This window comes from Erythrolamprus reginae, chromosome 2 (assembly GCF_031021105.1).
Source record: "Erythrolamprus reginae isolate rEryReg1 chromosome 2, rEryReg1.hap1, whole genome shotgun sequence".
Taxonomy (NCBI): Eukaryota; Metazoa; Chordata; class Lepidosauria; order Squamata; family Dipsadidae; genus Erythrolamprus; species Erythrolamprus reginae.
In genome coordinates, this window is record NC_091951.1 from 156,469,862 (window position 1) to 156,482,475 (window position 12,614).

A 12,614-nucleotide genomic window follows, 5' to 3' on the forward strand; every position below is an offset into this window, starting at 1 on the left:
GGAGGTATACAAAGATAATATTTATATACATGATACTAGTAAAAGAGAAACATTAGGACAGGGGACTTACTGTCCTCTTAGGAATTGGGAGAGGTCAACAGTGGACAGTCTAAGGGTGAAGTTTTGGGGGTTAGGGTGATGATACTACAGTCTGGTTCCATGCATCAACTACTCGGTTACTAAAGTCGTATTTCCTGCAGTCGAGCTTAGAGCGGTTTACTTTAAGTTTCCATCTGTTGTGTGCTCGTGTCTTGTTGTGGTTGAAGCTGAAGTAGTCGTTGACAGGAAGAACGTTGTAGCAGATGATTTTATGGGCTATGCTTAGGTCGTGTTATTTTATGGGCCAGATGATTTTATGAGCTACGGTTTGAGAAGCAGCAGCCTCGCTCGCGGTCCCTTCTTCAAAACCAGCAGGCGGTCTCCTTCGCTTCCGCGGTCCCGGCCAGGGTCTCTCCTCCCAAGGGGCGGGGCCGACGAGCGCTTCCAACACAAGTTCGGGGCGAGGCGGCCGTAGGGAGTTTCCGGGCTGGGACAAAGTCGGCGGAGAGCAGCGTCAGAGACGTTATGGAGAGCGGCGGAGGCGCCTACGGAGCCCCCAAAGCGGGAGGCGCGTTTGACCTGTGGGCTTTCTTGCAGCAGCCGCAGGTCGTGGCGCGCATTTGCAGCGCGGTGAGTCTGTCCGGCTCCGGAAGGGAAGCTTGAGCTCGCCGGAGACCGATTTGGCTTCTCTTTTGCGTTCCTTTTTCGCGGCCACGCCTTGGAACGGGTGCTCTCACCTAGGGCGTGACGTGGCCGGAGTGTGCCGGTAGCTGAGGTGATCCCTCAGCACTGAAGTAGAATCACTGAGAGGAGCGTCTGCTTAAAATTCTGGGCTCCTCAAAACTTGGCGACTTTAAGGCTTGTGGCTGGCTGGAGAATTCTGGGACTTGAAGTCCACAAGTCTTAAAGTCATAAAATTTGAGGGACCCCTAGTTTAACTTATTGAGCTGGGACCGCTATCTAGATAGTAACCTGAGCTAAGCAGTGCAGAGTCACGCAACGCTTATTATAGCGGAGGGCCCCGGCTGTTCCTTCGGAGAGGGATTATTGCTTTTTCACCCAGGGGCTGTTGCTTAAAAGTAAACTTTCCCTTCGGTGTTTCGCTTCTCCAAATTAAAAAAAAAATCCCGACGGCGCTGAGCCGCTTGGGAAACTTAACGGCCGGTTTGAGGACTGGGTTCAAATCAAGCCCTTCGCGTTGCGGGTGTTTTGGACTCTCGCCGGGCAGGGGGCCCCCTTTTCCCCAAGCCCTTGAGGTGACGAGAGAGCCGGTGTGCTTCGATTCGGATTTAGCTTTGCTTCGGGTTCGGCCAGAAAATAATTCAGGGGTAGGCAAAGTTGGCTCTTCTATGACTAGTGGACTTCAACTCCCAGAATTCCTGAGGCAATCATGCTAGCTCAGGAATTCTGGGAGTTGAAGTCCACATGTCATAGAAGAGCCAACTTTGCCTACCCCTGGGCCAGATTAAAAACCCGTTTGTATCGAGCGTTGTTTATTGGCGAGGCAGCCTAGTCATAGGGAGGTCAGCTGATGGACCCACGGGCGGCGCGAAGGGACTGACTTCCTTACCAATGTTAACGAAAATGGGACCAGCAAAACGAGCCCGGTCATGGCTCCTCTCTCCCTTGTTTTGCAGCACCCGGTCCTGCTTTGCAAAGAACGTGCGCGCCGGCTGCTACCTGTAGGCTTATGGAAACAAATTCTGTAATTTTAATTTAATTGGATTTAATCTTATAGAAATCCAATGAATAAATAAATAAATAAAGTCTAAGCGCCGCGATAGACAAAGACCCATTCAAGCCGAATTCCACCCCTCCCTCTGCTTTCCTTACCCAAAACACGGAAGTAGAAGGCAGCTGTCTTGTTTGACTCTACTACGCTCTTCTTTTTTTTAAAAAAAAGGGGGTAGCCTGAAATCCTAGGAAATGTGTATTTGTTAAAAGACTTGAAGGAATGGATTCTGTAGCTTTAAAAAAAAACCTTTTAGAAGTTTCTGCCTTTCTTTTCAAAAAATTGTAGCATAGGCAAAAGCAAATCCCGCAGGTAGGCACACACAAAAGGCTGCTGGGCTGATTTGGTTTGAGAAGCACCTGCTTGAGGGTGTGCTCGATTTGCCTGCAATCAGAATTCGGTTTGTAGTTTGGTGAGCCTTTCAATTCCATTCCATTCAGGCAGTGGTTCTCAACCTTTCTAATGCCACGACCCTTTAATACAGTTCCTCATGTTCAACATTTAGACTTATATACCGCTTCACAGTGCTTTACAGTCCTCTCTAAGCGGTTTACAGAGAGTCAGCATATATTGCCCCCAACAATCTGGGTCCTCATTTTACCGACCTTGGAAGGGTGGAAGGCTGAGTCAACCTTGAGCCTGGTGAGATTCGATCTGCCAAACTGCTGGCAGCCGGTGATCAGCAGTAGCTTGCAGTACTGTACTCTAACCACTGCACCACCAAAGCTCTTCTTATTCATATGTTGTGGTGGCCCCCAGCCATAAATCTAGCACCCTTTCTCCCAATAGAACTTTAAGCTGATTGGCAGGAAGATCAGAGATACACCCCCATTATAAATGCCTGATTGGTTGGATTGTAAAAATATGTTCCAAGGCGCCAGAATAGAAAGCTTTAGTTCCTAACACCAAGGGAAATTTGTCTTTTCCCATGGTCTGAGGCGACCCCAGTGAAACGGTTATTCGATCCCCAAAGCGGTCCCAACCCCCAGGTTGAGAACCACTGCATTAACAGGAACCTGGAAACCTTTTATGGTAGAGTTTCTTGTGTTCGTGGAGGAAAAAAATCAAATATTTCTGTGAATACTGGTAGTGAATTCCTCTTGGGCAAGGCTGGTTGCATGAATACCAGAGCTAAAAGTCCAATCAATCAATCAATAAATAAATAATTTTATAGTTGGCCCACGATACTTTGTTTTGTTTTATTACTCTTATTCCAAATCTTTGGGGATTGGGCAGCATACCAAAAGTGTGCATATATTGCAAGAGGTGGGCTGCTGCCTGGACGGGGTAGCGAAAATGGAGCTCCACCCCACAGCATCCAATTTGCACTGAAAGATGTTGAAAGAAAATGTAGGGCATCGTCTTTGGGCAGCCTCTGCATTCTTCCCGAAAGCATTTAAAAACCCCAAAGCCAGTGATTCTGCTAACAAAAGTGTCTAGGAAAAATATAAGGAGATAAGATCTGGAATTAATTCTACGTGATCTGGGTTTTTGCCTCCCCTCCTTTCCGAATGGCTATAGTATTCTCTAGAACAGAGGTCTTCATAGCTGGCTGGAGAATTCTGGGAGCTGAAATTCACAAGTCTTAAAGTTGCCAAGTTTGGGGACCCCTGCTCTAGAAAGGTTTTGCCGGAAACCTTGATTTTGTTTGGTAGTCTGCAGGAAGGAGGGTTAAGACTGTTATGTGGAATGGAACATTTTGGGACATTCACTTAGGCTGCGAAAGTAGCAAGGAACATTTAGATTGTTGTCTTTGAGTAAGTGATTATTTTGTGAGTGGCCATTTTAATTATGAAGGCACCTTTATGACAATGCTCAAAATGTGCTTTCAAAATTCTAAGTGAGATGTTTCTGTCATTTCACTGTTCTATACATGCTCACTTCTAGGATGTGGGTGAATTCGATGATCTCCTTGTTTTGAGTCCATTGATATGAGTACAGTAATACCTCATCTTACGAACTTAATTGGTTCTGGGAGGAAGTTTGCAAGGTGAAAAGTTCGTAAGATGAAACAATGTTTCCCATAGGAATCAATGGAAAAGCCAATAATTCGTGCAAGCCCATTAGGAAAATCCAAAACATTAAGGCTTTAAAAAAAAGGGGGGGGGGCAGACTGAGCTGAGGTGAACGGAGTGGGGGGAGGGACAGCGAGAGGTGGCAAGAGGTGGCAGTCCCAATGAAGCAAGGCGAAAAGAGCCTCCTGTTTTTGCCCACCCCGTTCTGCTCATTTTCCCCACACTCTTGAGTTCCATGAGTCCCTCCCGTTTTTGCCCACCCTGTCCTGCTCATTTTCCCACCTTTCTCCTCTCTTGAGCTCCATGAGTCCCTCCCGTTTTTGCCCACCCTGTCCTGCTCATTTTCCCACCTTTCTCCTCTCTTGAGCTCCAAGAGTCCCTCCCGTTTTTGCCCACCCTGTCCTGCTCATTTTCCCCACACCTTTCTCCTCTTGAGTTCCATGAGTCCCTCCCGTTTTTGCCCACCCTGTCCTGCTCATTTTCCCCACACCTTTCTCCTCTTGAGTTCCATGAGTCCCTCCCGTTTTTGCCCACCCTGTCCTGCTCATTTTCCCCACACCTTTCTCCTCTTGAGTTCCATGAGTCCCTCCCGTTTTTGCCCACCCTGTCCTGCTCATTTTCCCACCTTTCTCCTCTTGAGTTCCGTGAGTCCCTCCCGTTTTTGCCCACCCTGTCCTGCTCATTTTCCCACCTTTCTCCTCTTGAGTTCCGTGAGTCCCTCCTGTTTTTGCCCACCCTGTCCTGCTCATTTTCCCACCTTTCTCCTCTCTTGAGCTCCATGAGTCCCTCCCGTTTTTGCCCACCCTGTCCTGCTCATTTTCCCCACACCTTTCTCCTCTTGAGTTCCATGAGTCCCTCCCGTTTTTGCCCACCCTGTCCTGCTCATTTTCCCACCTTTCTCCTCTTGAGTTCCATGAGTCCCTCCCGTTTTTGCCCACCCTGTCCTGCTCATTTTCCCACCTTTCTCCTCTTGAGTTCCATGAGTCCCTCCCGTTTTTGCCCACCCTGTCCTGCTCATTTTCCCCACACCTTTCTCCTCTTGAGTTCCATGAGTCCCTCCCGTTTTTGCCCACCCTGTCCTGCTCATTTTCCCACCTTTCTCCTCTTGAGTTCCGTGAGTCCCTCCTGTTTTTGCCCACCCTGTCCTGCTCATTTTCCCACCTTTCTCCTCTCTTGAGCTCCATGAGTCCCTCCCGTTTTTGCCCACCCTGTCCTGCTCATTTTCCCCACACCTTTCTCCTCTTGAGCTCCATGAGTCCCTCCCGTTTTTGCCCACCCTGTCCTGCTCATTTTCCCACCTTTCTCCTCTCTTGAGCTCCAAGAGTCCCTCCCGTTTTTGCCCACCCTGTCCTGCTCATTTTCCCACCTTTCTCCTCTTGAGCTCCATGAGTCCCTCCCGTTTTTGCCCACCCTGTCCTGCTCATTTTCCCACCTTTCTCCTCTTGAGTTCCGTGAGTCCCTCCTGTTTTTGCCCACCCTGTCCTGCTCATTTTCCCACCTTTCTTCTCTTGAGTTCCATGAGTCCCTCCTGTTTTTGCCCACCCTGTCCTGCTCATTTTCCCACCTTTCTCCTCTTGAGTTCCATGAGTCCCTCCCGTTTTTGCCCACCCTGTCCTGCTCATTTTCCCACCTTTCTCCTCTTGAGTTCCGTGAGTCCCTCCCGTTTTTGCCCACCCTGTCCTGCTCATTTCCCCACCTTTCTCCTCTTGAGTTCCATGAGTCCCTCCCGTTTTTGCCCACCCTGTCCTGCTCATTTCCCCACCTTTCTCCTCTTGAGTTCCATGAGTCCCTCCCGTTTTTGCCCACCCTGTCCTGCTCATTTTCCCACCTTTCTCCTCTTGAGTTCCGTGAGTCCCTCCTGTTTTTGCCCACCCTGTCCTGCTCATTTCCCCACCTTTCTCCTCTTGAGTTCCATGAGTCCCTCCCGTTTTTGCCCACCCTGTCCTGCTCATTTCCCCACCTTTCTCCTCTTGAGTTCCACGAGTCCCTCCCGTTTTTGCCCACCCTGTCCTGCTCATTTTCCCACCTTTCTCCTCTTGAGTTCCATGAGTCCCTCCCGTTTTTGCCCACCCTGTCCTGCTCATTTTCCCACCTTTCTCCTCTTGAGTTCCATGAGTCCCTCCCGTTTTTGCCCACCCTGTCCTGCTCATTTTCCCCACACCTTTCTCCTCTTGAGTTCCATGAGTCCCTCCCGTTTTTGCCCACCCTGTCCTGCTCATTTTCCCACCTTTCTCCTCTTGAGTTCCGTGAGTCCCTCCTGTTTTTGCCCACCCTGTCCTGCTCATTTTCCCACCTTTCTCCTCTCTTGAGCTCCATGAGTCCCTCCCGTTTTTGCCCACCCTGTCCTGCTCATTTTCCCCACACCTTTCTCCTCTTGAGCTCCATGAGTCCCTCCCGTTTTTGCCCACCCTGTCCTGCTCATTTTCCCACCTTTCTCCTCTCTTGAGCTCCAAGAGTCCCTCCCGTTTTTGCCCACCCTGTCCTGCTCATTTTCCCACCTTTCTCCTCTTGAGCTCCATGAGTCCCTCCTGTTTTTGCCCACCCTGTCCTGCTCATTTTCCCACCTTTCTCCTCTTGAGTTCCGTGAGTCCCTCCTGTTTTTGCCCACCCTGTCCTGCTCATTTTCCCACCTTTCTCCTCTTGAGTTCCATGAGTCCCTCCTGTTTTTGCCCACCCTGTCCTGCTCATTTTCCCACCTTTCTCCTCTTGAGTTCCATGAGTCCCTCCCGTTTTTGCCCACCCTGTCCTGCTCATTTTCCCACCTTTCTCCTCTTGAGTTCCGTGAGTCCCTCCCGTTTTTGCCCACCCTGTCCTGCTCATTTCCCCACCTTTCTCCTCTTGAGTTCCATGAGTCCCTCCCGTTTTTGCCCACCCTGTCCTGCTCATTTCCCCACCTTTCTCCTCTTGAGTTCCATGAGTCCCTCCCGTTTTTGCCCACCCTGTCCTGCTCATTTTCCCACCTTTCTCCTCTTGAGTTCCGTGAGTCCCTCCTGTTTTTGCCCACCCTGTCCTGCTCATTTCCCCACCTTTCTCCTCTTGAGTTCCATGAGTCCCTCCCGTTTTTGCCCACCCTGTCCTGCTCATTTCCCCACCTTTCTCCTCTTGAGTTCCATGAGTCCCTCCCGTTTTTGCCCACCCTGTCCTGCTCATTTTCCCACCTTTCTCCTCTTGAGTTCCATGAGTCCCTCCTGTTTTTGCCCACCCTGTCCTGCTCATTTTCCCACCTTTCTCCTCTTGAGTTCCATGAGTCCCTCCTGTTTTTGCCCACCCTGTCCTGCTCATTTTCCCACCTTTTTCCTCTCTTGAGCTCCATGAGTCCCTCCCGTTTTTGCCCAACCTGTCCTGCTCATTTCCCCACCTTTCTCCTCTCTTGAGCTCCATGAGTCTTTTCTTCCTGTTTTTGTCCCCCCAACTCTGCCCATTTTTGCAATCCTGGGATTCCCCTCCTGGGATTTCCCTACAGCAGCGCGTTTTTGCGGAAGTCAGGAGGTGGGGTTTCCCATGGAGGGGAGCCTCGGGGGATCCCAGGATCGCAAAAACTGGGGCTTGGCTTGGAACGAATGTCTGGAGGCGGGGCATCCCAGCGGGCGGTGGCAGGTTTGTAAGGTGAAAAAAGTTCGTAAGAAGTGGCAAAAAATTCCAAACCCTGGGTTCGTATCTCAAAAAGTTTGTATGATGAGAGGTTCGTATCACGAGGTACCACTGTATTGTTTTGAGGTTGTTGGTAAATCCTTGGTCAAGTCACTCCCACCTAGTCACATGGCTGGCAAGCCACTCCTATCTGTTCACATGACCATCAAGCCACACCCACAAAATAAGCCAAACCCACAGTGTGGTAGTAAAAATTTGTATAGCCCTTCAATGTTTCTTGCTCTAGAATAGCCTCAGGCATGCAAATTTGAGTTCGAAACTTGTAGAATCTGTAATTCAATAAATGGCTGTGGGATTTCCCTGGGAAGTGTTAGCATTGATCTCTCCTCCCATCTCTTTTATTATTTTGCAGGTATTTTCACTCATTGTTTTCTCCTGCATCATTGGAGAAGGTTACACCAGCGATGGGAAACACAAAGACCTTTACTGCATCTTTAATCATAGCGAGGACACCTGTCGTTATGGTATTGGCATTGGTGTGGTGGCCTTCCTGGCTTGTGTATTTTTCTTTATGGTCGACATCTACTTCCCCCAGATTAGCAGTGCCAAGGATCGCAAGTACCTTGTTATGGCCGACCTAGCCTTCTCAGGTATGTTTCTGGGAACTCAAAGAGGACCCTGGGGAGAACAGCTGAGTTCTGTCCCTATTCTTTTTTTCTCTTCCGGACTTGTGACAGCCTTTCTCCTTTTGGCTCTTATTATTATTAATAATAATAATAATAATAATAATAATAATAATAATAATAATAATTTATTAGATTTGTATGCCGCCCCTCTCCGAAGACTCGGGGTGGCTTATTATTCCCCTGTCCTCGCATGTAATTGTTCAGATCATTTGGAATGATGCCCTCTAAGGTTTGCTTTTTGAAAGGGCAAAGTGGCCTTAAGGGAGGAGACCTCATTCTGGGTGCTCCTTCATGCGGATAAGAGAACGTAGAATAGGAGCCTGTTCTCTGGTTTTATGTTTTGGATCTTGTGCTCTAAATTAAAAGTCACCACTGGTAGTCTGACTGAAACGGGGACCTGCAATTCCCTCACTTAAGCAGTCATGTGAAACCGTGAAACACATAACTAAGTTAGTGCAAATTATACTTGAGCATAATTTGCAACTTCCTGCTGGCTTGATTTTGCTGGTCGGACGTTGGCTGTGAGGGTTGCAAATGGCAGTCTTATGACTTGACTGCAGAGCAGCGGTTCTCAACCTGTGGGTTGCAAGCCCTTTGGGGGGGGTGTCGAACGACCCTTTCACAGGGATCACCTAAAGCCATCAGAAAACATAGATTTTCGATGGTCTCAGGAACCGAGACACCACTCCTCTATTCGTCTCCAGGCAGGTCTACCCACCTGCCAATAGACTACTGCAAAAAAAAATCCAAACCCCAAACCCTGTAGCATGGGAACTTCTGAGCATGCACAGAAGCTGAATTTCCAGCACCGCACATGTGTCACTATCTTGTTTTGGGTTGGGGGGGGGGTTTGCTTTTTTTTAAAAAAATCGGCACTGCGCATGTGTGCCCACGAGGCATGGCCACGCAGTGCAGGAGGAACTGAACCAGCAGCTCAGGTAAGTTAGAACCCATCCGTTTCCTAATAATTTTATTATTTTATGGTTGGGGGTCACAACATGAGGAACTGTATTAAATGCTCTTGGCATTAGGAAGGTTGAGAACCACTGTAGAACATTGCAACCATCATAAATATGGGTCGCCAAGCACCCAAATTGTGACCAAGTGGCTGCTGTGATGGCTATAACATGAAGGAGTGGCCAGGAATTTCCTTTTTCCAGTCGCATAGTAATTTCAATCATTGAACAAGCAGTCCTTTAAAATTCCTTGGACTACAATTCTGCTCAGTCTCTGCCATCTGCCAAAGATTAAGAATATTGTTCAAAGCGTTTGAAAGGTATCCTATTGCCCAATGCCTTAAAACGAAGCCTGCCCATGCTGCAGAAAAGGGGTCCTCAGCTCACAGACTGGTCTGCAGCCTGCCAGGAACTGGGTCACGCAAGTGGGCGAGGCCCCATCTGTACGCACATGGGATCCAGACTGCGTGATACCACATCCCCTGATCCACAACCTTCCACAAAACTGGTCTCTGCCACCCAAAAGGTTGGGGGACGCTGCTCTTGATCATTTGTCCAAAGTGGCCAATGTTCACTTGAATCCTCCCCCCTCCCACAAATAATAGCAACAGCATTTAGACTTATACAGTGTTCCCACGCTTTTCGCGGGGGATGCGTTCCGAGACCGTCCGCGAAAGTTGAATTTCCGCGAAGTAGAGATGCGGAAGTAAATACACTATTTTTGGCTATGAACAGTATCACAAGCCTTCCCTTAACACTTTAAACCCCTAAATTGCAATATTCCATTCCCTTAGCAGCCATTCAGATTATTACTCACCATGTTTATTTATTAAAATTTATTTTAAAAAATATTTATTAAAGGCAGACGAAAGTTTGGCAATGACATATGACGTCATCTGGTGGGAAAAACCGTGGTATAGGGAAAAAACCCGCAAAGTATTTTTTAATTAATATTTTTGAAAAACCGTGGTATAGACTTTCCGCGAAGTTCGAACCCACGAAAATCGAGGGAACACTGTATACCGATTCACAGTGCTCCACAGCCATCTCTAAGCAGTTTAGTTTCAACATATTGCCCTGAACAATCTGGGTCCTCATTTCCCCACTTCGGAAGGATGGAAAGCTGAGTCAACCTTGAGTCAGTGAGATTCAAACTGCTGAACTACTGGCAATCAGCAAAAGTAGCTTGCAGTACTGCATTCTGCACCACTGCATCTCTTTAAGAATATCAGAATAGGATTAATGCACCGTACTGCAACTTTTCATAAGTATAATTAAAATGTTACTCTCATGCTATCATGTAATCTATAAGGGTGTGTTCTCTTGTCCTCTGTCTAGCGCTTTGGACCTTTTTGTGGTTTATTGGATTCTGTGTGCTGACAAACCAGTGGTCGTCAACGAATCCTGACGATGTACGAATTGGGGCCGATTCTGCCCGTGCATCAATTGCCTTCAGTTTCTTCTCCATTTTTTCATGGGTGAGTAAAGTTTCTTCCTCTGCCTCAAGAAAGCCCGGGGATGAACGTGGCCAGCCTAGGGCAGGGAGGCGAACCTATGGCACCTATGAACCTTGGGGGGGAGGGGGGGGAAGGAAATGAGGAAAGGTGTTTTTACCCTCCCCCAGTTCCAGGGAAGCCTTTGGAGCAGGGGTAGGCAAAGTTGGCTCTTCTAACACTTGTGGACTTCAACTCCCAGAATTCCTGAGCCACTCATGCTAGCTCAGGAATTTTGGGAGTTGAAGTCCACATGTCATAGAAGAGCCAAGTTTGCCTACCCCTGCTTTGGAGCCTAGGGAGGGCAAAATACGAGCCTACTGGGCCCACAAGAAGTTGGGAAACAGGTCGTTTCCAGCCTCCAGAGGGTCTCTGGGGGGCCAGGTAAACTGTTTTTGCCCTCCCCAGGCATTGAATTATGGATGTGGGCACTCGCACATGCGCGATAGCGTGCATACATGCTATTTTGGCACCCAAGGAAAAAAAAGGTTCATCATCACTGAGATCAAGCAGCTTTAAAAGCTTATTTTGCCTGATTGGCAAACAGGATATGAAACTGGTGATTTTTTTGCTATTTTGCATTTGCTATTTCATTAAAAGGACCTCAGCACAAAATTAGAGAATCATTGAAATGTCCATCATTAAGACAGCCTTCTAATTGCCTGAGGAACATGGAAGTTAAGACTGTGAGAACCTTGAATGAAGGAATCCCAGGGAAATGCATTGAGGTGCCTTTTACAATATGAACTAACTTCTTCGATACTTTAAGCCGCAGTGTGATTAAATTAAGGCGACGGCATATTCACGGAACACTGCTGAGGGTTGCAGAGGATATTTCTTCTCTGGCAAGCAAGCCTTTGTGGGCAGATTCCTACTCTTGCAACTAACTCTTCCTCTCCCATAGGGACTCCTGATCGCCTTCGCCCTGCAGCGTTACAGGATGGGTGTCCAAGATTTTGACCAAAGTTACATCGACCCAGCTCCAGGTCCGACACCCCCATACTCCAGTTACCCCAATGCCAGTCACGAGAGCTACCAGCAGCCCCCCTTCACTCACACTGCAGAGAACTCTGAGGGCTACCAGCCTCCACCTGTGTATTGATTGCCATTCACACTGTTCACAGCAGCTGGCAGGGATAGTACCCTAGAGCTATGCAGTCACTTCTGGGGACTATGTCTACTGTGAAATTGGCGAGGGTGCCACATCCAAAGATTTGTGGGTTATGCCTGTATTGGGTTCTGGGATATTCTATTGTTTTGAACTATTTTCAAATCTTGCTTCTTGCAAAAAAAAAAATATGTTTCTTTTGTGGGCACAGGAAGCTTGCTGTGTGGCTTGCAAGGCACATTAATTGCTGACACAGTATTGATTACTTGGTCTTATTAGTGCTGCAGCTAACTAAGCTGCTTGCTGGAAATTAAGCTAGAGGCATTTCGCAGCAGAGGAAAACTGTACTTCCACTGGATGTGCCCCAGTGGGATCCTTGCCACTGCTATCTGCCTGGTGCTGTTACATCTGTGGTTGTTCATCTTGATCAGGAGTCCCCAAACTTCGCAACCTCAAGTCCACAAGTCTTAAAGTTGCCAAGTTTGAAGACCTCTGATCTTGATCATCCCAGGCCTCCAAAGGGTCTGGTTTTCCTATGGCTCTGTGATGCTACCCTTCCAGACTGGGAAATACCTGTACAGTTCTTTCTATCGTTTCCGCTGCTGATACCAAAACCAATTAAAAGCCTTTCTAGATAAAGCTTTACGTGTAATGCATTAATGATTTAACCGAATTTACTATATCAAACATTTCCTTGGGTTTAAAAGTGGGAAGGACTTGGCTTCGTGGAGAATTGTTAAGACCCGTTTTAAGTATTCTCTAGACTAGAGACCTTCAGGTTTTCAATAATGTACCAAAGACAAAGTCAGTCTTACGGATTTTATTCTCCCAAACTTTCCTGACTCACTAACAAATAGGAATGTGTGTGAAGTGGAAAACGCACACAGCTTTGAACCCATAACACTTTGCATTCTAGAAGAGCTCAAGAATAGCTGCAATGCTGTCTTTTGATCAAACTCAAAGCAGGATTTTTCTGGTGAATGGAATAGGCATA

At 47.8% G+C, this 12,614-nt stretch overlaps 1 protein-coding gene across 1 annotated transcript; it reads left to right on the plus strand.

The window, feature by feature from the left end:
- The first annotated feature begins 246 nt into the window (after positions 1-246).
- SYNGR2 (synaptogyrin 2) lies at positions 247-12,259 on the plus strand. The gene is made up of 4 exons (XM_070740111.1): positions 247-669; positions 7,790-8,027; positions 10,358-10,497; positions 11,417-12,259. The coding sequence occupies exons 1-4, from the start codon at positions 565-567 to the stop codon at positions 11,612-11,614; spliced, it is 681 nt and encodes a 226-aa protein (XP_070596212.1). The 5' UTR covers positions 247-564; the 3' UTR covers positions 11,615-12,259.
- Positions 12,260-12,614: the final 355 nt, after the last annotated feature.

Bases quoted from the DNA above. Each gene is read 5' to 3' on its own strand.
- SYNGR2 (XM_070740111.1), top strand. From the start codon at position 565: ATGGAGAGCGGCGGAGGCGCCTACGGAGCCCCCAAAGCGGGAGGCGCG. The intron at 8,028-10,357 runs GTATGTTTCTGG...TCCTCTGTCTAG, and splicing joins GGCCGACCTAGCCTTCTCAG to CGCTTTGGACCTTTTTGTGG. The intron at 10,498-11,416 runs GTGAGTAAAGTT...CCTCTCCCATAG, and splicing joins TCTTCTCCATTTTTTCATGG to GGACTCCTGATCGCCTTCGC.